The sequence below is a fragment of the Elephantulus edwardii genome, unplaced genomic scaffold (genome assembly GCF_000299155.1).
Source record: "Elephantulus edwardii isolate Elephantulus edwardi_28Jun2011 unplaced genomic scaffold, EleEdw1.0 scaffold00017, whole genome shotgun sequence".
NCBI classification, from domain to species: domain Eukaryota; kingdom Metazoa; phylum Chordata; class Mammalia; order Macroscelidea; family Macroscelididae; genus Elephantulus; species Elephantulus edwardii.
In genome coordinates, this window is record NW_006399767.1 from 27,501,668 (window position 1) to 27,522,276 (window position 20,609).

Genomic DNA, 20,609 nt, shown 5'->3' on the forward strand with positions numbered 1-20,609 from the left:
TCCACAGTATATATGCCGTGTTTATTTCCAGAAACGGCGTTTTATAATTGACGTATACAAGTGTATCTTCCTTTCTGGACTTTTTGATTACTTTTAAGAGGAATCAATTGCTATGTGCACCAATAAAAGATTGCAGGGTAAATATTTGTTAATTCTAATGGACAATTTACCCCAGCTCATACAGACTTTCAGAGCTTCAAGATGTCAGCGCAATTTGCAAGCCCTTCCCTTGCCAACCCCATTTCCAAGATTTCCTAATCTTAATCTCGGGCAACTCAGCGTGGCCTACTCCATTGCATTTAATTACATTCAATTTTCTCCTCCAGACTTTGCTTTTCTTCTCCCAGATGGGTAGGCAGGGCTGCAGCCCGGGTGGCCTGACCTTGGGCCATTCTCGGCCTCGGGTGACCTTGGGTAAGTCCCCATTTCCCCATCTATTAAACCGCGTGGCTGGTCAGAGGTTCACCCGGAGTCTGCATCCTTTCTTCCCTAATTTCCTCCACTCGCGCCCCCCACCCCCAAGCCTACGCTCCTGGCGTAGCGGCCGCCAAGTCGCGCGGCCCTCATTCCAGAGGCTCGTTTACGCCGCGCGGACTGGGCGGGCGCGATTCCGGAACGAGGTCTGCGCTGCCAGCGCGCGGCCGTCCTGCAGCTCGGCGCCTCTTTACGCTGCTGACGTAGCGCGCCCAAGATGGCGGCGCGGTCGTCGTCGGCTGTGGCGGTGGCAGAGGGGGCGGCGGCCGTGGCGGCGGCGGCGACGGCAGCCGTGACTGCAGCGCGGGGCCTGGGCCGGGGGGAATGAGGCGGCCGCGGCGGGCCAGTGGCGGAGCCGTGTAACGGAGAAGCAGCTCCACCCTTCCCTGCTTCTCTTGGCCGAGACGGGGGCGCGCGCGCGCGCGGCCGTCCTGAGCGGGTTCCCCATCCCTCGACTCCCGCGACCCGCACCGCACCCCCATCCGGGCCCGGAGGATGATGAAGCTCAAGTCGAACCAGACCCGCACCTATGACGGCGATGGCTACAAGAAGCGGGCCGCGTGCCTGTGTTTCAGAAGCGAGAGCGAGGAGGAGGTGAGGCGCCCCGCCGGGGGTCGCGGGCGTCGGGGACCGCCTCGGGCGGGGGCATAGGGGGCGCGGCCTCTAGGTGAGGGTGTGCTGGGGCGCGGGGACGTGGTCCCCCTGCTGGGCCCAAGTTGAGTTCCGACGGAATTTCTTGAGGTGAAGAGGAGAGAGAGAGACTGTGGGGCGGAGGGGAAGTGGGTTTTAGCGTGGCCATATATGACTGGCCGGAGCGAGATTGGGGGGACGGGATGCCGGCATGCGGCCGGGGGACTTCACGGCTGCGGGCTGTCACTGGGGAGACGGACTTAGGGGGAGAAGCCAGTGGGTGTCGGAAGGGCTCGATTTTCAGTGCAGGCCCCCAGCTTTTGATCTCAGAAGGACAGTTCCGCACTTGTCAGTCCGGCACATGTGTGTAGAGGCCGCCGTGCACGAGGCGCGGGCGGTCCCTTTGTGGCCGAGAAGTCGTCCGCTTCATTGGTGGGGTTGGGATTTGCCGAGGGATTATGTGTGTCTGTGCGTCCAAAGGGGGGGGGGGGGGGTGTTAGGAAGATTTAGGGTGTTGTGCAAAAGCCAAAGCCAGCTGTTTATTTAACAATGCGCTGAGTAGCCCTTACGGGGTAGACTGAGAAGAAAGGACATTTGGTAAGATTAGTCTTCGTGGCTTGAAAATGTTTTCATTTTAATTGGGAAAACCAAAGACTCTCCTGAAGATCTTTACCCTGACATGCTTCCCATGCACTTAAAAGGAGGGCCTTTAGGATTACATTTAGTAGACAAATGAAATATTGAGGGTACGGTTCTTTTGCTTAAAATCAGTAACCTAACCAAACCATATACTTGTAGGACAAAATAGAATTGCCCCATAGGATTCCTGAGACGGTAGATCTTTTTGGGAAAAGCCTCAGCTTCTTTCCAGTGGAGGAAGCTTGTGAGATAGAACCTCTGACCTTCTGGTTGGCAGCTAAGTGCTTGAACCGCTGTGCCACCAGGATGAAATTTTTTTTTTCATAAGGTACTTTAAAACAACAACTACAGAATACATCGAAAAACCAAAATCCGGGATTTCTCAAAGCCTTTTCTGTGGTTATGAAGGACTTCAGAAAAGGCACATTGTTTTGTAAATCCACAAAGAATAGCTGCTTTAGAAATTCATAAGATACTGATAGGAATGCGTTTGTGGTGTGTGCGTGATAGTAATATGGCAGTTAAACTGGAAACAATGAAGGGGAATGAAATTCAATATGTTATATTCCTGTACTCATTGGTGGGCTGTGACAACAAGACTGTAGTACAGTATATCAGGTTGAAATGGGAAAGGAACTTGACCCGTTAGTTATGAAAAGAAGCTGTGATGGACTGCCAGGAATTGCTGTCCAGAGAGATTTAGGAGGAAGTGGGAATTTAAATTATTGCCTGAAGGAAAAAAAAAGGAGTTGGTGAAGTACTAATTGTGCTATTGAGGGATCCTGTATGCTGTGCTCCCTTTTTTAGGAAAAAGAAGGGAACTGGATTTGGAAATGTATACTTTGTATCCTAGCAAATAATATAAAAGTCCCCAAAACAGATGCATTGTAATAGGGATACTAAGCAAGGCCATCTTATAAGTGATATACTATTTTGGAATACATAACTTGAGTAAAGTCAAATTATTGGTGGCTACTCGTCCAGAGGCTTTGTTCTTTTCATTATCATACCATATTCTGGGGAATCAGATGGAATCACAGATTGTTAACTGGAGGGAAAAATAATTGGCATAATAACATGTCTTACTAAAGTACTATGGTTAAGTCAGTGAACATTCCAATTATAAGAGTATTTTACTTGTCTAAAAGATACAAGACTTTATTTGATAAAAAATATCATACTAGAAATTGACAAAAAGAATATTTGGATAAATTGCAAACTTTCAAACTTTTTATAGGTTACAAGCAAAATTACAAAGGCATGATTTTCTATTTCCCCATTAACATTTTACTAAGTATTGGCATTAGCAGCATTAATGTTTATTACATTTTACTTGCATGGTTAAGCTCTCCCATCTCTTCATGCAAGTCAGACCAGGCATGAGGATTGCCTATTAGTTTAAAATTGTAAAGTGTTAGAAGCCTGATTTACTGGATTTGAACATTTCACTGGTCATAGAGTTGCCTTTCATTGAATTTCTTTTTGAATGTTGGGTAATAAGCAAAAAATTCATGCAAATCTTTAATTATGGATTCAGTCGATGTTACAGCTAAAGCCTGGGAAGAACAAGAAAATTAATGAAATAGACTCACTTTAGATTTGTTCAGTTCAATTAAACAAGCGTTAAGAACCTACTATGCAGCACTCTCTCATGTGGGTCTTAAAGATAAACATTCCTCTTTGCTCACAATGTTGAGTAGTTTAGATGTGATCTTTTAATTGGGAAGGCTTTTGGATCACAGAATAATCTCTAGGGTGTTGTTCAATTCTCAGATTCTATAAATCTGTTGAGAAGAAAAGCAATTTTTTAGTTCCAGAAGAACTTTGATGTTATTAGAAGTGCCAGAAACTGGAAGTAGTAATGGCTATACTTTGGAAGACTGTGAAATTCACATTTAATAGCACATTCAATTGACATTTATTTTATATAACATCAGTGCCTTTGTTCAAGATAAAAGAGTTTATAGAATATTATCAGTGTTAGTTTAATAGTAATATAAATGTAAGTTGGACCCTGATATATAAATTTAGTTAACCAGTGTCAAGAAATATGTAATGATCAAAGAAGGTTAGAAGTTAATAGACAGCGAATCACCTTTCTAGCATTATGTGTTTTCCACCACATAAAACTATTTTTAGGTCAGCAGTGATGGTGGCTAAAATATGAACATACTTAGCAAACACTTCTTGAGCCCCCACAGAGTACCAGGTTCAGTGATACAAAGAAGACTGATGTGCATGGAGTTTAGACTCTTGTGGAAGATACAGAGAAATAACATGATGAGAATGAGTTTCCTGTCATTCAGATCTCTTGCTTTTTTCTGTTGATTACTGGTTAAAAGTGCTGTCAATTGGTATTGACATTTTGTTCATTTGAAATCTTTTGGATATTCAAGGTAATTAGGTAATTATTATATAGTACCCTCTGTTTAGTAGACAGTCTCTTAACCAGCTTTCTTTTCACTAATTTAGTGCACTGAATGTTTACTGTTATTTTGCCAGCAGCTGGAGTGGCATTTCAGCCACTGAGTCTTGTGCTTACCAAGAGTAAGTTGTATTCCTGGTTCTTATGTTCATTGAATATGCTCTTAGAATTATGCAGCTTAATGAAATACCAGTAAGGCTGTGACATGTGAGTACAGAAAAAAAAGTTTTATGAAAAAAAATATTTTGAGGAGGGGGAGGAAATGATGCAACAATGAATGATTTTTTTTTTAAAGCGAATGGGGAGCAGCAGGGAGGAAAATGTGCGACAGTGAATAAATGAAAAATCCAACTTTTCTGTAAACTTTCATTAAAAATCACAATTTTTAAAAAAATAAAACATTTCACATGCTTGGAATGACTTGATAAATACAAGTCCCTAAAAGAAATTACTGCTAGATATATAAGGTGAACAAACTGGAAGATTGAGAAAGGACTCTGAAAAGTCTAAAAAGATGCAATCACAAAGGTACCTGGTTCGAATCCACGAGATGCTCTGCTGGAAAAGGAGAGGCACTCTCCTCCTTTGCTAGTTGGATCCAATTTGATGGTACACAACAAAAAAAAAGTCTAATAAGACTCTGCACATAGATTATTAATGTTTTTGACATTTTTGTTCTTTGTAGAAACTTCATTTGGGGTACAGGTCACATATTATGAATGATATATAAAATAAAGATAACTTGTATATGAACTTTATGAACTTTGTATATAAACCAGTATAAAATAAAATTTAAACAAAAAAAGATAAAGTATTTGCATTGAACAAAAAAGAAAGGCCACTTTTAATTTGGCAATTGACCCATACCCAAGACAAGATCTTGGCCCTCCAGACAAAGATTAGTAAATAAATATATGCATGTTTTTTAGTCTACCATATCCTCCAGTTACTATCTATGATAAATGTAATAATGAAAGACTAAAATTTAGTCCTTGAGAAAGATTATTATCCTGAATTGAATAATATGACATTCATCTTTGTGATAATACTCAGCTTTGGTTCTCCTAAGCACTTTCAGAGAGATTTTCTTACTCTGCTTTTCACTTTTTTTGATTCTCTGCTGTGAGAAGACAAGAAGTGGGAGATACCAGGGGTGAGCTTGCTAGTACTCTGTGCTTTTTAGGGGCGTTGTGTGTGTGTGTGTGTGTGTGTGTGTGTGTGTAATACAGGAATTTTGGGTAGTTGAAATATCAAAAATGTGAAAAGTTCTCTTAACAAGGCATATATACCAGTGATAGAGTATTTAGAGGAAGTTAAAGTTCCTCCTAAAGGTCTTATTGAGGAGGGGGATGTCCTAAAAACTGATAGGATCATGCCAGGAAACTTAGGGTGGTTGGGTACTTTACTACTATCTGAAAGCTTCTAACCTACTCCCTAAAGACAGGTCTGGTAATCTGCTCCCTATAAGTTACAGCTTTGATAACTATGATATACAGTTTTACCCTGCAACCCACAGGCTCTCCTCTCCATTAGTCAGAATCTTAACCAGTATCAGTTAGATTTCTCTGTGCATTAAAATAGATTTGAAAAGCAATGGACAAAACTTTTTAAGGGAATTAGATTTGTCTGTTGAGCTTTTTACCAAGACCCCTGCATCTCTTGGCAAGGGATTGCTACATCTCATTTCTTCAGATCTTTAAGCTCATTAAGTTGGATAAAGAGATGATTGACATTGAAACACTCTAGTGGCCTGAGTGTTTGCCAGTAAAAATGTCTCAGAGGAGCAGGTGGAAGGACGTCAGTGCAGGCCACACCTTCCAGCAGGCTCTAGAGAAGGGAGGAAGGCACTGGTGGGAATCCCAAAGGCAACAATCATGACAAAGGGCTGCCTTGAGATCCAGGACTGGTTAGGGAATCTTTTAGCATTTTCTCAGTTACTTGCCATATTACATTGCTCTGAGATCATAATAGGTGGCTGTATTAACTCATCATCTGAGTAGACATTTCTGCTCCTCATTTCTCTAAATCTCTTTGAGAGCTTCCCCTTCTCCTTTTTTTCTTCCTCTTCTTCCTGCCTGTTGTCATTTAATCATCTCCCCAACCCCTTTCTACTACTTTCCAGAGATGTGACTTCTTGGTCGAAGCCATACTGTAGTTTTTATTCTTGTCTGTTTATCTCAATCTTATCTTTTTGCCTTTGGGTGATTCTCATTTTCTTTTTTTCCTTAAGTTATTTGAATTTTATTTGATGAAGTATTTATTCCTGAGCCATTAGTTTTTGTTTCTTCAGTTTCTTCTGTGAAATATTTTTCTTCTGAGCAACCTCCTCTTCTAGTTTAGGAACAACCTATTCCTTTTCAGTAAGGATTATCTCAATATGGCAGGGGGTGCTCATGTAGGGGTTAATCCGACCATGAGCTCTGTACATGTGGTGGCGCATCTTGGGAGCTTTGTTCACCTGAATGTGCTCAGTGACCAGAGAATTGACATCTAAACTGTTAAGTTCAGCATTATTCTCTGTGTTTTTAAGCATTTGTAGCAAAAACTCGGCACTTCTTTTTGGCCACTACTGTTTGACCTGGGCACACCTGCCAACTCCTCCACCATTGTAACATCAGAATGGCACGCACTGCTTTTGCAAAGTGACATCTTTCAGATACTTGGTGGCTTTACAGATATACATACCCTTGATGTCCTTGTCAGTTTCCCAGGTGTTCTTAAAATGGACCTGGAGATTTGAGCCTCTTGATTTGCATAATGTTGTGGGATTTTCTGGGCCAAGAGAGCAGCAAACCATTTTGGGAGATCATCTGAGGCCACTCAAGGGAAAAGCGGATTTTCATTTTCAGTAAACATAGTGTGTGTTTTATCTACTATGTGTGACACAAGCTTTTTTGCAGCCAGGAAATTAAGAGATGAATTGCATTGGGAAAGTAAGCTGTCAGGGACCTCTCCAGAGTACTGATGAGCAATGACGTCAGGCTGGAGACTAAGGTGCGCCTGAACTGGGCCATAGTCTTAGCAATTGTGTGCTATGCGTCAGAGAGCTGGACAGTGACTAGGGATGGTAGAAAGACAACTAGTGCCTTAGAGCTGTGGTTCTGGAGAAGAGTGTTGAATATACCACGACTGTTAGGAAAACAAACAAGTTTATCCTGAAGAGGGTGAAACCGGGCTGCTTCTGGAGGCAAGGATTCTGAAGCTTCGTCTGACATACTTTGGGCATGTTGCAAGGAGCAACTGGTCCTTGGAGAGGGACATCTTGTTTGGGAGAGTGGAGGGACAACGCAAGAGAGGAAGACCCTCTATGAGATGGATCAATTCAGTGATTGGGGTAATGGGAGTAGGTGTGTCAGAGACAGAGTGATTGGCACAGGACAGAGCAGGGTTTAGGGCTTTTGGACATAGTCACTATGAGTCACAAGCGACTAGACGGCACATAACAGCAAAGGTCTTTGTTCAAGTAGATATTTGTTTTCATTCCCTCAATACAGTTTTTGAGAATCCCACTGCACTTTGACAATCAAGAAAGCAAAAGACATGTTGCATTGGGAAAATCTGGATTTTTCTGAGGTGTTAAGGAACAGTAATGTCACTTGAAGACTAAAGTGCTCTTGACTCAAGTCATGGTCTCTTCACTTGCTTCCTATCTATCTGAAAGTTGGACAGTGAATTCAGATGACAGAAGATGAATCTATGCCTTTGAGTTGTCGTGAGAAGAGCACTGAATATCCTGCAGAATGTCAGGAATACAAACAAAAATGTCTTGGAGAAAGTGAAACCAGGTGGCTCTCAAGAGGCAAGAATGGTGCAACTTCATCTCACATATTTTGGGCATATTGTTGTTAGGAGGGACCGGTCCTTGGGAAGAAATATCATGCTTGGAAAGGTGGAGGGTCAGCAGAAGTGGAAGAAAGATGAACCTTAATGAGATGGATGTTGTTATGTGCCGTTGAGTCCCCTGGCTCAGATATATTAGAGATGATGAGGATGGCAGTAGCTTGGTGGATAAGGAGTTGGACTGTCAGCCAAAAGGTAGGTGTTTCATATCCACTAGCTGCTGTATGGCAGAAGGATGGGTGATCTCCTTTGGTGTTGGTTTATAGCCTCTAAAAACCTGCTGGAAGGTCAACTATGAGTTGGTTCCTACTTGATGCTACATAATAACAACATAATCTATTCATGTTTCCATTCGAATATTTGATAGTCACCTCAAACATGAAATGCTCAGACTAGATTCTTAATTTCATTTCCCTAAACTAGCATTTCCTAGTTTTCCCCTTTCTTCATACTAACAACAATAGGCCATTTTCCCTGTCTTCATACAAACAGTGGCTTAGGTTAAAAACGTCGGAGCCCTCTTTTTCTCTTTCTTATTCTCACTGCTAATCTGGTGGTAAATCCTGAACCCAGCCATGTCTCCAACTCTGTCATGCCACCCTAGCCCAATCCACTGTTGCTTCTCGGCTGAACTACTGTAGTGTCTTCTAATTAAGATTTTGATTCTGTTCTTGTTCCTCTGTTTTTCTCTACCATTGCTGTTGGATGCTTCTAATATATTTGTTACATTTTGTTCCTCCCCTGCTCTAAGCCCTCCTGAAGTGGATCCAGAGTAAATCCAAAGTCTTAACTTCAGCCTCTGAAATTTGGGTGATATATTGGCCCTTCCATAACTCTGACCACTCTCTTACCTACTTCTTTCTCCTTACTTAATCTCTCCCTCAAAGCCTCACTAATCTCTATGATGTTTCCTCCCCATGTTATCTGCATGGCTTGCTCCTTCAGTCAGGTCTTTAATTATCACCTTATCAGATAGAACTTTCATATTCATCCTGTATAAAATAACACTACTTGTCACTAGGTCTCCTATGCTGCTTTTTTATTGGCAACAGAATGTATTAATTTGTTTATTGTCTGTTCTCACTACAGCATGTTCTCAGCTAGTCAATGAGGACAGCGTTTTTTGTCTTTCCCCCTTTTCTCCCCATCTCCCTTATTTTCAGTGGTAAGGAGCTGCGTTACAGCCTCTGAAAACCTCCTAGAGGATTTCATCTCAATAGCACAGAACAGCAACAGAATGTAGTAAGAGAACTCAGGTGATGTAGTCAGTTGAAAGTTAAGAGTTAACAGGCAAAAAAAAAAAAAAAAAAAAAAAAGAGTTAACAGGCAGAGAGATTCATCTCTAAAACTTACAGACAACTCTAACACTTCAACACAACAAAGACAACTCAATTACAGAGGACCAGAAAAAGTATTCAGAAGGAGTATCAAGGACAAGATCATTAGCTCCAAGGGAGAAAGATAGGCAGTCTCTTTCTATGCAGTTTATAGGCTCAAATACTCACTGGAGGGTCAGATATGAATTGATTCTCACTCTGTAGCAGTGAATTAGTCTTGAGAGAATATAATAGATGCCCAGTAAATTTGTTCAGTTAATAGACTTGTAGCCCTTGCTCTTAGGAATCTTATAATTGAGTGTAGAAAGTGAAAAAAAAAAAAGTAATTGCTTTCTAGTCAGAACTTACTCAGATCTGACTCTCCAGCAGATTTTTGGAGGCTGTAAATCACATGAGAGGAGATTGCCCATCTGTCTTCTGCAGAACCACTGGTAGTTTGAATCACCAGAGAGGTGGTGCCTTTGGGTTGACAGTGCAACCTCCTGTAGACAAGGCTACCATTGCTTCCCTAGGAGAAATAAAACACAGTGATGCTAATGTTTACCAATAATGCATGATATTTATGTTTCAGTGAAGCCTTCCTGATAGAGGATCCCAAATTCCTAATGTCTTTTTTTTAATTGAGTGTTTCATGAATTTGTATGTCATCCTTTCACAAAGGCCAAGCTCTGTATTGTCAAAAATTTTTTTAGCCTCTTTATGACGATGGTGCCAAAAGTGAAGAAGGAAGCTTCTGCCCCTCCCAAAACTGAAGCCAAAGCAAAGGCATTGAAGGCCAAGAAGGCAGTCCTGAAGGACATCCACAGCCACAAGAAAGAAGAGCCACATGTCATCCATCTTTTGGCTGCCTAAGATTCAGAGACTCTGAAGACAGCCCAGATATCCCCAGGAGAGTGCCCCCAGGAGAAACAAGCTTCACCACTTTTGTCGTCTTAAAGTTTTTCCTGACCATTGAGTCAGCTATGAAGAAGATAGAGGATATCAACTCAGTTTTGTTCATTGTGAATGTCAAGGCCACTAAACAACAGATAAAACAAGCTGTAAAGAAGCTTTATGACACTGATGTGGTCAAGGTCAACACCTTGATGAGGCCTGATGGAGAGAAGGCCTATGTTTGACTTGCTCCTGAAGATGTTTCCACCAAAATTTGGATCATCTAAATTGAGTCCAGCTGACTAATTGAAAATAGAGATTTTTCTCACCAAAATAAAAAAAGAAAAATTTTCTGAAGTGTGCTACTGAAGCGAGTACCAGTTTCTCATGTTTTTTTTTTTAATTTTTAAGTAATTTTTAAAAAATTTATTTTATTTCTTTTTTTTTTTTTAAATTTTGTGTGAGTGTACCATCAAATCAGATCTGACTGGTACAGGAGGAGATTGTCCCTCCTTTTCCCGGCAGAGCATCTGGTGGATTCGAATCTTGTGTCTCTGGGATTGTAGTTGCAGCTCCTTGCCACTAGGCCACCAGAGCTCTCCTAATTTATTTTATTTCATTATTTTTTGTGTGTACCGTCAAATCAGAACTGACTGGTACAGGAGGAGATTGTTCCTCCTTCTCCAGCAGAGCATCTGGTGGATTTGAACCGTGCATCTCTGAGATTGCAGTTGCAGCTTCTTGCCACTAGGCCACCAGAGCTCCCCTAGTTACTCATGTTTTAAAGACATGGTAGGGAGCTCTGTAGACCTAATGGGTAAGGAGTTATGCTGCCAATCCAAAGTTAGCTGATAGTGGTTGAGTGTTAGCCTACTTGGTGGTGTGTGTGTGTTAGATGGAATATCATTTCTTTGAGATGTTAAATTTGAGAATCTCTGCCATTTCACTTGCTTATGTAGGATGATTAATGTCCTGAGCCCCTGTCATAGTGACTCAGTGCCTGAGCTCAAAGGATTTCCATTTTACTTATAGCTTAGAACCTTTTATTGACAAGTAAATACAAAGTGTAGCCAAGTGGTTGCTACTGTTGTTTTGTGTCACTGAGTTGGAATCAACTCTTAACTTTCTAGTGAATTTTCAGAAGTAGATTGCACAGGAGATTACCCATTTTCTCCTGTGATACAGCTTGTGGATTTGAACTACATGTCTTTGAGTTGGTAGCACAACTCCTTACCAAGTACACCACCGGAACTCCCCTGAAATCAAATAGTAGGTACTCTGTGTGTGTGTGTGTGTGTGTGTGTGTGTGTGTGTGTGTGAGAAAGTATACACAGCGAACCCCACTCCCATTCCACAGTTTCAGTGACACTGGTTACATTCTTCATGTGTCAACATTCTCATTATTTCTGTTCTGTTTCACTCCCATTTGATTCATCCCCCCACCATCTATCCTTAAAATAGCTTTTGTCAATTTGTTCTTGTATAACTGAAAATTATACTCTACTGTTGAGTTGATTCTGACTTAACAGTCAACATAGGACAGAGTAGAATTGCCCTATAGGGCTTCCAAGGCTGTAAATCTTTGTGTAATAATTATGTTTTGATGGTATTTTCAAAGTTCAGCAATCGTTGGCTAAGGACCTAGCATGGGATTATCCTTTCACTAGATATTGTGTTGTTGTGTACCACAGAGTTGGAGCGACCCATAGCTGACCCTCCAGTGGGTTTTCAGAGATAGCAAATCGCAAAGGAGATTGCACATCTTTCTCCCACAGAGCAACTGGTGGATTCAAAACAAATTCTTTCAGGATTGCAGTGCAGCTTCTTACCACTAGGCCATCCGAACTCCCTGACAGACATTATGGTTCATTTGTTCTCCCTAAAAGGGAGGGATTTGTATGTATGTATGTATGTATGTATGTATGTATGTATGTATGTAGGACTCTCCTTCATAGGGTCGCTACGAGTCACCTGTGACTCGAAGGCTCTAACAACAACAACATTTACTTAATTACAGAAGTAATTTGTGCTGTCTGAAAAGAATACTACAAGATAAGGAGTTTAATGTTTAGAATATAGCTTTTCAGGAGCTTCATTCTGTTGGCAAGATGAAATTTAGGGTGTAAGTTAATGATAAGCTGAAGTATCAAGGATGACTGTGAAGCACATGTCTTGGTTGGATTTGGGTAGCTGAAGTATATTCCAGGTGTAGGACATTGGACCACTTAGGCTATGCAAAGAGACCTGGATATAAATTTTCTTCTAAAATTCTTATTCAAATTTTATTATAGAATATATATAACAAACACATTTGTCATCTTAACCATTTTTAAGTATATAAAAAGTGACGTTAATTTTTATTATGTTGTATATCCATTTGTTATCACTGTCCATCTCCAGAAGTTGTCATTACTTTAAGCAAATTGAGTACGCTTTCAGCACAAAGAGAGCCTTGGTAGTATAGTCTATATATAGCATGTTGTTCTGCTAACCCAAAGACTGTCTTGCCTGTGGTTGCAATCTTGGAAGAAAGATAAGCAGTCTCCTCCCTTTAAGAGTTACAGCCTTGGAAAACAGAGGATCATAAATTATGTGTTGGAGCTGACTTCACAGCATTGAATTAAGTTTTGTATTTCAGCAGTTAGGGACCCCTGATTAAAGTATAATGGCTAGAGAATTCACCTGCTAACTGAAAAGTCAGCAGTTTGAACCCACCATCTGCTTCAACAGAGAGATGGGGCAGTTGGTGTCTATAGAGATTTACTACCTTGGAAAGTCTGTGGGTCAGTCTGTTCTGTTCTGTTCTTTAGGGTGGTTGTGAGTTAAGTTGACTCGATAGTGGTGGTTTTTGGTTTGGTTGGTATTAATTGTTCATTTCTCCCTCTCTTGTGTTGTGTATCCTCATGTTGGAACCAACTCATTGCTGACCCTTCAGTGGGTTTTCAGCTCATCTTTTCCCTGTAGAGCATCTGGTCCATTCAAACCATATTCTTTTAGACAGACAGCACAACTCCTTACCACTAAGCCACCACATCTCCTCTCTACCTCCCCTAGTCTTTGATAATAAGCACTAATAAACTTTCATCTCTAACCATTTGCATATGCTAGATATTTTATATAAGTGGAACGATGAAGTGTGTGCCATTTTTTACTTCACTCAGTGTGTTTTCAAAGTTCCTATATATTGTAACATGTATCAGTCAGAACTTCTTTTCTTTTTGTGTCTAAATATTATCCCAGGTTTGTGGGTTGGTTTGTGTGTGTGTGTGTGTGTGTGTGTGTGTGTGTGTGTATAATTTTATTTATCCATTAATCTATTGATCCACACTTAAATTGTACCATTTTGACTCTTGTGAATAATATAGCCTTGAACATTGGTGTACAGATATTTGTTTGAGTCCCTGCTTTCAAATATTTTAGATATATAATGTAAGAAAGAGGGGAGCTGTGGTGGCCTAGTGGCAAGGAGCTGCAACTACAATCCCAGAGGCACACGGTTCGAATCCACCAGATGCTCTCCCGGGGAAGGAGGGACAATCTCCTCCTGTACTAGTCAGATCTGATTTGACAGTACACTCACACAAAAATAATAAAATAATAAAAAAAATTAAAAAAAAAGAAAGGAACTGCTGTACCATATTTTATTCTTGTACTTGCTTTTTGAGGAACTGCCAAGCTTTTTTCCACAGATAGTACCATTTTTAAATTTCCATCAGTAGTATATGGGAATTCCAGTTTCTCCACAGCTTTACCAACACTTACTTTTATTTTGTGTGTGGGTTTTTTTTTTGTTGTTGTTTTTGTTTTAAAATAAATTAGCCATCCTAGTAGGTTTTAAGTGGCATTTTCTTTTGATTTGCATTTAGAAGGCAGGCCTGGCTTTTGGGTTCTGAAAGATCACAGTCTTGGAAATACCTGTGGAGCACAGTTCTACACTGAATTACATAGGCTCATGATGATATGGAATAGACTAAACAGCAACGGACAGCTCATGAAGCTGAGTGTCTTTTAAGAGTCTCAGGCTCTACCTACTGAGCTAGCTGGGCAAAGCTGAGTGTCTTTTCATGTGCTTATTGGCTCTTTCTCTTTGGAGAAACATATTATTTCTCTTTTACCCATTTTTAAAATTTTTACTGTAGATATATGGAAAGTTTTTCTATATCACTAAGCCTCTTATCAGATATATTACTACCAGATATTCTATTCTTCGGTTATCTCTTTATTCTGTTGATAAAATCCTTTGATACATAAGAGTTTTTAATTTTTTCTTTTGCTTATGGTTTTGAAGGGAATAGAAGTCCTTTTATTTTCTTCTTTCACAAAGTGTAAAAGTAGGAAAGAGGCCATAAACCAGTGAGTGACTTGTGGCGGCTGTTTGGGCAACTAAAGGTGATTGTTCCATTTTTTAAAATGAAAAAAACATTTTTAGGTAATGGCCAGCATTTTAATATTAAGACTTCAAAAAGAAGTCTAGTCATTACCTTTCTCTTAAAATCAGATTGGGCAGCATTGGGGCAGCATTCTCATGTGGTGACCTGGCTGTAACTGAGTGCTAGCCTCCCCTCGGACTATCCATCCCTTTCTAACTGAACACAGTCTTCATAGCTTCCTATAATTTCTCATACTCCTTGTTACAAAGGCCTAGTTTTTGTCACATTTATTATGGTAGGTTAAGTGCTGTAGCTTTTTGTGTGTGTGCTCTTGCTTTTTTAAGATCACATTAAGAGGAAGGCTAATTATTTCTTGTATATTTCTTTAACATGAAAGCTAAAGGGTTGTACCTTTGGGGGGGGGGATAGGCTATTTCTTTGAGGCTATAAATATTCCCATGGTGATACTGTATGTCTCTGCCAAAATTGACTGATTATACATTATAAAATGCTCAGACCTATACGGTGGCATATGGATTTTGTTATCTAGCTTGGGCACTGGAGTCAGAAAGACCTGATGTGAAGCCCTGGATCATACCTTCAATAGCTAGGTAAACTTGAGCAACTTACTTTACCTCTCTAAAACTCATTTTCTCATTTGTTAAATGAGGACAAGTAGTAATAACTTCCCATTTCATTGTCACTTAAAAGACTAAAGTGTACTTAACTCTGGCAATGATATTTTCAGTTATTTTATGTGGATGTGAAAATTGACTAATGAATAAGAAAGATCAAAGAATTGATGCTTTTGAATTAGAGTGTTTGTGAAGAATATTGAATATACTACAGACTAGAACAAATCTGTTTTGGAGGAAGTCCCTAGGGTGCTCTTGTAGATACAGATGGTGAAATTTTGTGCCCCACACTTTGTGCATATAGTCAGGAGGTGTCAGTCCTTGGAAAGATACATCATGCTTGGAAAAGTAGAGGGGTCAAGAAAAGAGAGAAAGACTTCACGAAATAGATTGACACAGTGATTACAACAGTGGGCTTGAGCATGGCAGAGATTGTGAGAGTGGTGCTGGACAGCAAAGTTTCCATTTGTAGTCCTGGAGGTTGCTATGAGTTGTTGATCTGACAGCACTTCACAACAACAATTTCATTGTATTATTTTAAGGACTAAGTGAAATAATATATAGAACTCATAGTCTGTAACATGTGATACAAGTAACCATTCAATAAAAGTCAGCTATATAAATGTGAACTTTGTGGTACAAATAGTTCAATAGATGAAAGGTTTTCATCTTGAACCCACCCTGCAGTCTGTGGTGAAAAGGCTTGGTGATCTGCTTCCATAAAGATTACAGGAAAACTTAGTTCTGCTCTGACAACAACATTGTTATTGTTGTTGTTATGTGCTATCGAGTCACTTGCGACTCATAGCAACCCTGTGTACAACAGCTCTAAACTCTGCTCTGTCCTGTGCCAATCTCATTGCCTCCAACATACTCATCCCGATTGCTCCAGTCACCAAATCAATCCATCTCCCAGAGGGCCTTCCCCTCCTGTGCCTGCCGTCCACCCTCCCAAGCATGATGTCCCTCTCCAAGGACCGGTCTTTCCTTACAACATGACCAAAGTATGTCAGACGAAGCCTCAGAATCCTAGCCTGCAAGGAGCAGCCGGTTTAACCCTCTCCAGGATGAATCTGTTTGTTCTCTTAGCAGTCCATGGCAACTTCAGCACTCTTCTGCAACACCAAAGCTCAAAAGCATCAATTCTCCTTCTGTCCTTCTTGGTCATTGTCCACCTCTCTGATGCATAACAAGTGATTGCAAAGACCATGGCCTGTACCAGACGCACCTTTGTCTCCAGAGACACACCATTGCTCTTGAGTGCTTTAGAGAGGTCCCTAACAGCAGACTTTCCCATGGCAATATGCCTTTTAATTTCCTGGCTGCTGGTGCCAAGAGTATTGATTGTGGAGCCAAGCAAACTAAAGCTGTGAACAGTCTCAATCTCTTCACCATCCATCCTGATGCTGCCAGTTGGTCCAGTGGTGAGAATCTTTGTCTTCTTGACATTGCGCCTCAATCCATATACTTAACAAAATTATGAAGTAAAGAGTTTCTAGCTTTATTTTATCTTGGGCTTGTTGCAGATTGTGATGTCATAAGGTTATGAGTATTTGTGTACCCTAGTTGGTTGCCATGAGTGGTTTAATTTAGCCGATACTTTTTGGGCACCAGGTACAGTTGTTCAGGGTTCTGGTGAATAAGGCAGACCTAGTTCCTTTCCTTCATGTTGCTCAAATTATAGGGTTAAGATAGGTTACTAAGACAGCAACTGTAATAAAGTGTGATATGCAAAGTAGAATGTCTTAAAATAGGATAATTCAGTTTTTTACTGGTAGAAAAGGTTACCAGACAGGGCAAATTACTTCATAGTAGACTTTGTTCTTAGGATCAAGGTACTACTGGTAGCCTATTTTTCTTTTTCCATAAGATTGTCATTTATGGAGCACTTACATTTAGAGTTTGAGTCTGGGTTGTGTAAACTGTGTGCTTATCTACTAACATTAGAGATTGAGGATGTGAAGCCACTCAGCAGGATCATGGCAGAAAGGCCAGGCAATGTGCTTCCTTAAAGACTCCAGCTAAGAAGACCCTATGGAAGTAGCTGTATTCTGAAACACGTGGGGTTGTCATGAGTGAGACTCAGCAGCTACTGGATTTTGGTTTTATCATCAGATTGTGCAGCTCCCTAAGCTTGGCAGAAGAACGAGCTTTTGTTGCCAGCCCTGGAGTGAGTGCCTGTGGTTTGGGCCTATTTTCCAAGTGTGGCCATCCAGACTCTGCTATATTTATTTTTTTTTTTTTAATAATGCTTTGCTAAATTCCTTTTGCCTTCAGACAGTCAGACTTGGTTAAAGTCAGAAATACTTTTATTTTTAATTTTTTGTGTAAAAAATTTTCATTTTATTTATGAAACAGTTTAATATTTTTAATTTATTGTGGTGAAATAAATACAGTCTAGTCAAATTGGAGCAAAAGTAACTGACCCTGGCTTGCATGTGGATATTTGAAAACAGTACAGTGGCATCAGAGAGCCTATAACTTCAGAGGGGGGGAGGGGTAAAGAAGGGGGGGAGAGAGAGAGTGTGTGTGTGTGTGTGTGTGTTTTGATAGTTTGTTGCATAGACCACACAGAACTTACAGACTCCAGGGAGTTCTAGTGGCCTAGTGGCAAGAAGCTGCAGTGCAGTATCTAAGACGAGTAGTTCAAATCCACCAGATGCTCTGCTGGCGAAGGAGGGGCAATCTCCTCCTATGCCAGTCAGGTCTGATTCGACGGTACACAACAGCAGAAAGAAATCACAGACTCTACTAATCATTTTGGGATTTAGTTGCAAGGTAATAGGTTGCAATTCAAGTTCGGGAACAACTCAGGATATAGTCCTTCAAACATGACAGCTTCTTGGCCTTGCCTGCAGACTTCTTGCTTGGCCCTTTGACCTTTAGGCTCCTCAGGCTGGCTTCTAAACTACTCAGACATGTGGTACAAAACAGTACCCCATTCTAGCCCATAGCTTTTTGCCTGAAGATACTTATCATTCTCACACTGTGGCTTGGCAGGCCTACTGTAACCAGCTTGCTGCTTCTTGCTTCTCACTATCTCATATTGTCTCTGGTAGTTATATAGTTCTTTCTTGCTTTGCCACCTGGTCTACGAAGTTCTTTGTCAGGGACTGTAAGTCCAAAGATTGCTTTCAGCTCTTGGCTGTTCTTTTTTTTTTTGTGCTAAAAGGAAGAGGCTCATTTATTTTGTTTGCTGTCTTCTTAGACAAAAGAGACTTTTGGATATGAGTTGCAAACCCACGTCTACATCTTATCAGAGAACAGGGCATTTACACACACAGGAATGGGAAAAGAGGGGCTGTTAAAGAGAAATTGAGGTGGTCAAGCTGCTTAATCCAGGTTAGTTGGGCATGGAAATCAAAGGAGGCCATAAACTTTTATCTCCTTTGTTCTTAGGAGCTACTACTCTTTTAAGATGCCAATAAAATATGTGCATAATAAAAGAGCTTTATTAATTCACAAGCTACAAATACAGGTTTTTGCAAACTATTTTGTGGGTTTTTTAAAAACTGGTCAGAGGGCCTTAGAGTCAGTTCAACCAACACTCAATAGTTATTTCTGTTCATACAATACATGGCTGAATGTTTTTATTCCAAAACATTCTACTTTTGCAGACAAGTCAACTAGAGAAAATAACACAATCATTTGAATTGGCTGTCTACATACTGGACAGGGCTTGTTTCTTTTTTTTTAGTTTCTTTGTACATGTAAAGCACGCGATAAGATGTCCTGTTTGGCCATGGACAGTGCAACCATTTTTAGGTTGATCTTGGCAAATCACACAATGTTCAATGGCAACAGGGCGAGAAGTCACTTTCACACTTTCTTCTTTTCTTTGGGTTTCTTCTTGGCTGCTCAAAAGGCTACTGAAAGTTGATGGCTGGGAATAGTCCTCACTTTCTTGAGAGTGGGAGGCCTGTGTGATGTTTTCATCATTTTCCTCAACATCTGACTCTTTGGAGTCAGTCACTGTAGTCTTTTTACAATCAGGAACATCAAAACCTTCTTCTTCCTGTGTTGTGCTTTCTAGTTTGTTGCTCTCAAGCATTTCCTCTTTGTCTTTCCTTTTATCTTTCTTTTTTTAAAAATTTTTATTATTTTTGTGTGAGTGTACCGTCAAATCAGATCTGACTGGTACAGGCGGAGATTGTCCCTCCTTCCCCGGCAGAGCATCTGGTGGATTCGAACCGTGCACCTCTAGGATTGTAGTTGTGGCTCCTTACCACTAGGCCACCAGAGCTCCCCCTTTCCTTTTATCTTCATTAAACCAATTCTTACGAAGTGCCCAACATCTATTACAATGTGGTGGAAGAGGGGGATTCATTTCATTGCATGAAGTACATTTCCAGTAGTCAGCTAACGAAATTTCAGGATCATCTTCAAATGAATCTGTATCACTCTCTTCTGCTTGATACACAGTAACTCGATAAACCTCATCATCTTCATCCGAGAGTTCCTGTCCTTCTTCACTAAGGTTATAATCTTCTGAATCAATAGATTCAACTTCAAATTCTACACTGAATTGATCTGAAACTGATTCCTGCTCTAACCAATTAGTAGAATGTTCACCTTCACCAGCATCAAGATCCGGCCGGATTTGACGGTGTTTCTGTTGACTCACTGCTGCTGCTGCTTTCACAACATATCTCCCTTATGACACACAGTGCGACACTTTCATCGAAGGAAAGGGAAACATTGTCAGATCTGTGCTGTTTTCTTTGTACTTCACTGGACAGGTCATTTGAATTTAGTTCTGTCTTACTTCTTGCTCTCCTCCTAGATGAGGTAGTTGGTCTAGAAATCAAATTGGAAGATGATGGTTTCTCTTCCTGTAACTCTTGCACAGAGTCTTTTTGATCACTCCTATCTTCACAATGATACCTATTTTCACTCACAGATGTGCCAGAATCCGATGATTCCTGCTGATTGACTACTATCAAATTTCTGTAGATCATTGTATAGATTTTCCTGTAGTCTTTTACAGAGAAGCTTGGCTCACCAAACAGATCCCCTAGAAGATCATTTGAACAATATACCATATGTTGTTGTTTTTCATCATATAATCGCTTAGACAGACTATATTGGCCTAGATAAAATAGAACCTCTTTCATAGTATAGGTGTCCTTTTGTGCACCAGCAGATTTTAACAACTTCAAAAGCAATGGTTTTGGTCTAACCAGGGTCTCTTGTTCTGAAGCAGGAATCTGGGAGGTACTTGGAACAGCATCAACAGCAGCAGGCACAGACATTCAGGTATTGCATATTTGCCGTGCGCTTCTGGGCCGATGCTGTCTCCTCACCATGCAGGATGGTGCCTGGAGCGAGAAGGGCTGGGGGTCCGTTGAGGGTCCCCAGTTCCTTTCACAGAGAACACAGAAGTGCA

At 40.7% G+C, this 20,609-nt stretch overlaps 1 protein-coding gene and 2 pseudogenes across 1 annotated transcript in view; 1 reads left to right on the plus strand and 2 right to left on the minus strand.

Moving 5' to 3' along the window:
- Nucleotides 1-694: 694 nt before the first annotated feature.
- Nucleotides 695-20,609, plus strand: part of NUDT3 (nudix (nucleoside diphosphate linked moiety X)-type motif 3) — a 129,549-nt gene continuing 109,634 nt past the window's right edge. The window contains exon 1 of the mRNA XM_006882072.1: nucleotides 695-1,068. Coding sequence (XP_006882134.1) covers nucleotides 970-1,068 — 99 coding nt within the window. The 5' untranslated portion in view covers nucleotides 695-969. The remainder of the gene's footprint in view (nucleotides 1,069-20,609) is intronic.
- LOC102856116 lies at nucleotides 6,426-6,965 on the minus strand (annotated as a pseudogene).
- On the minus strand, nucleotides 18,779-20,484 carry LOC102876394 (annotated as a pseudogene).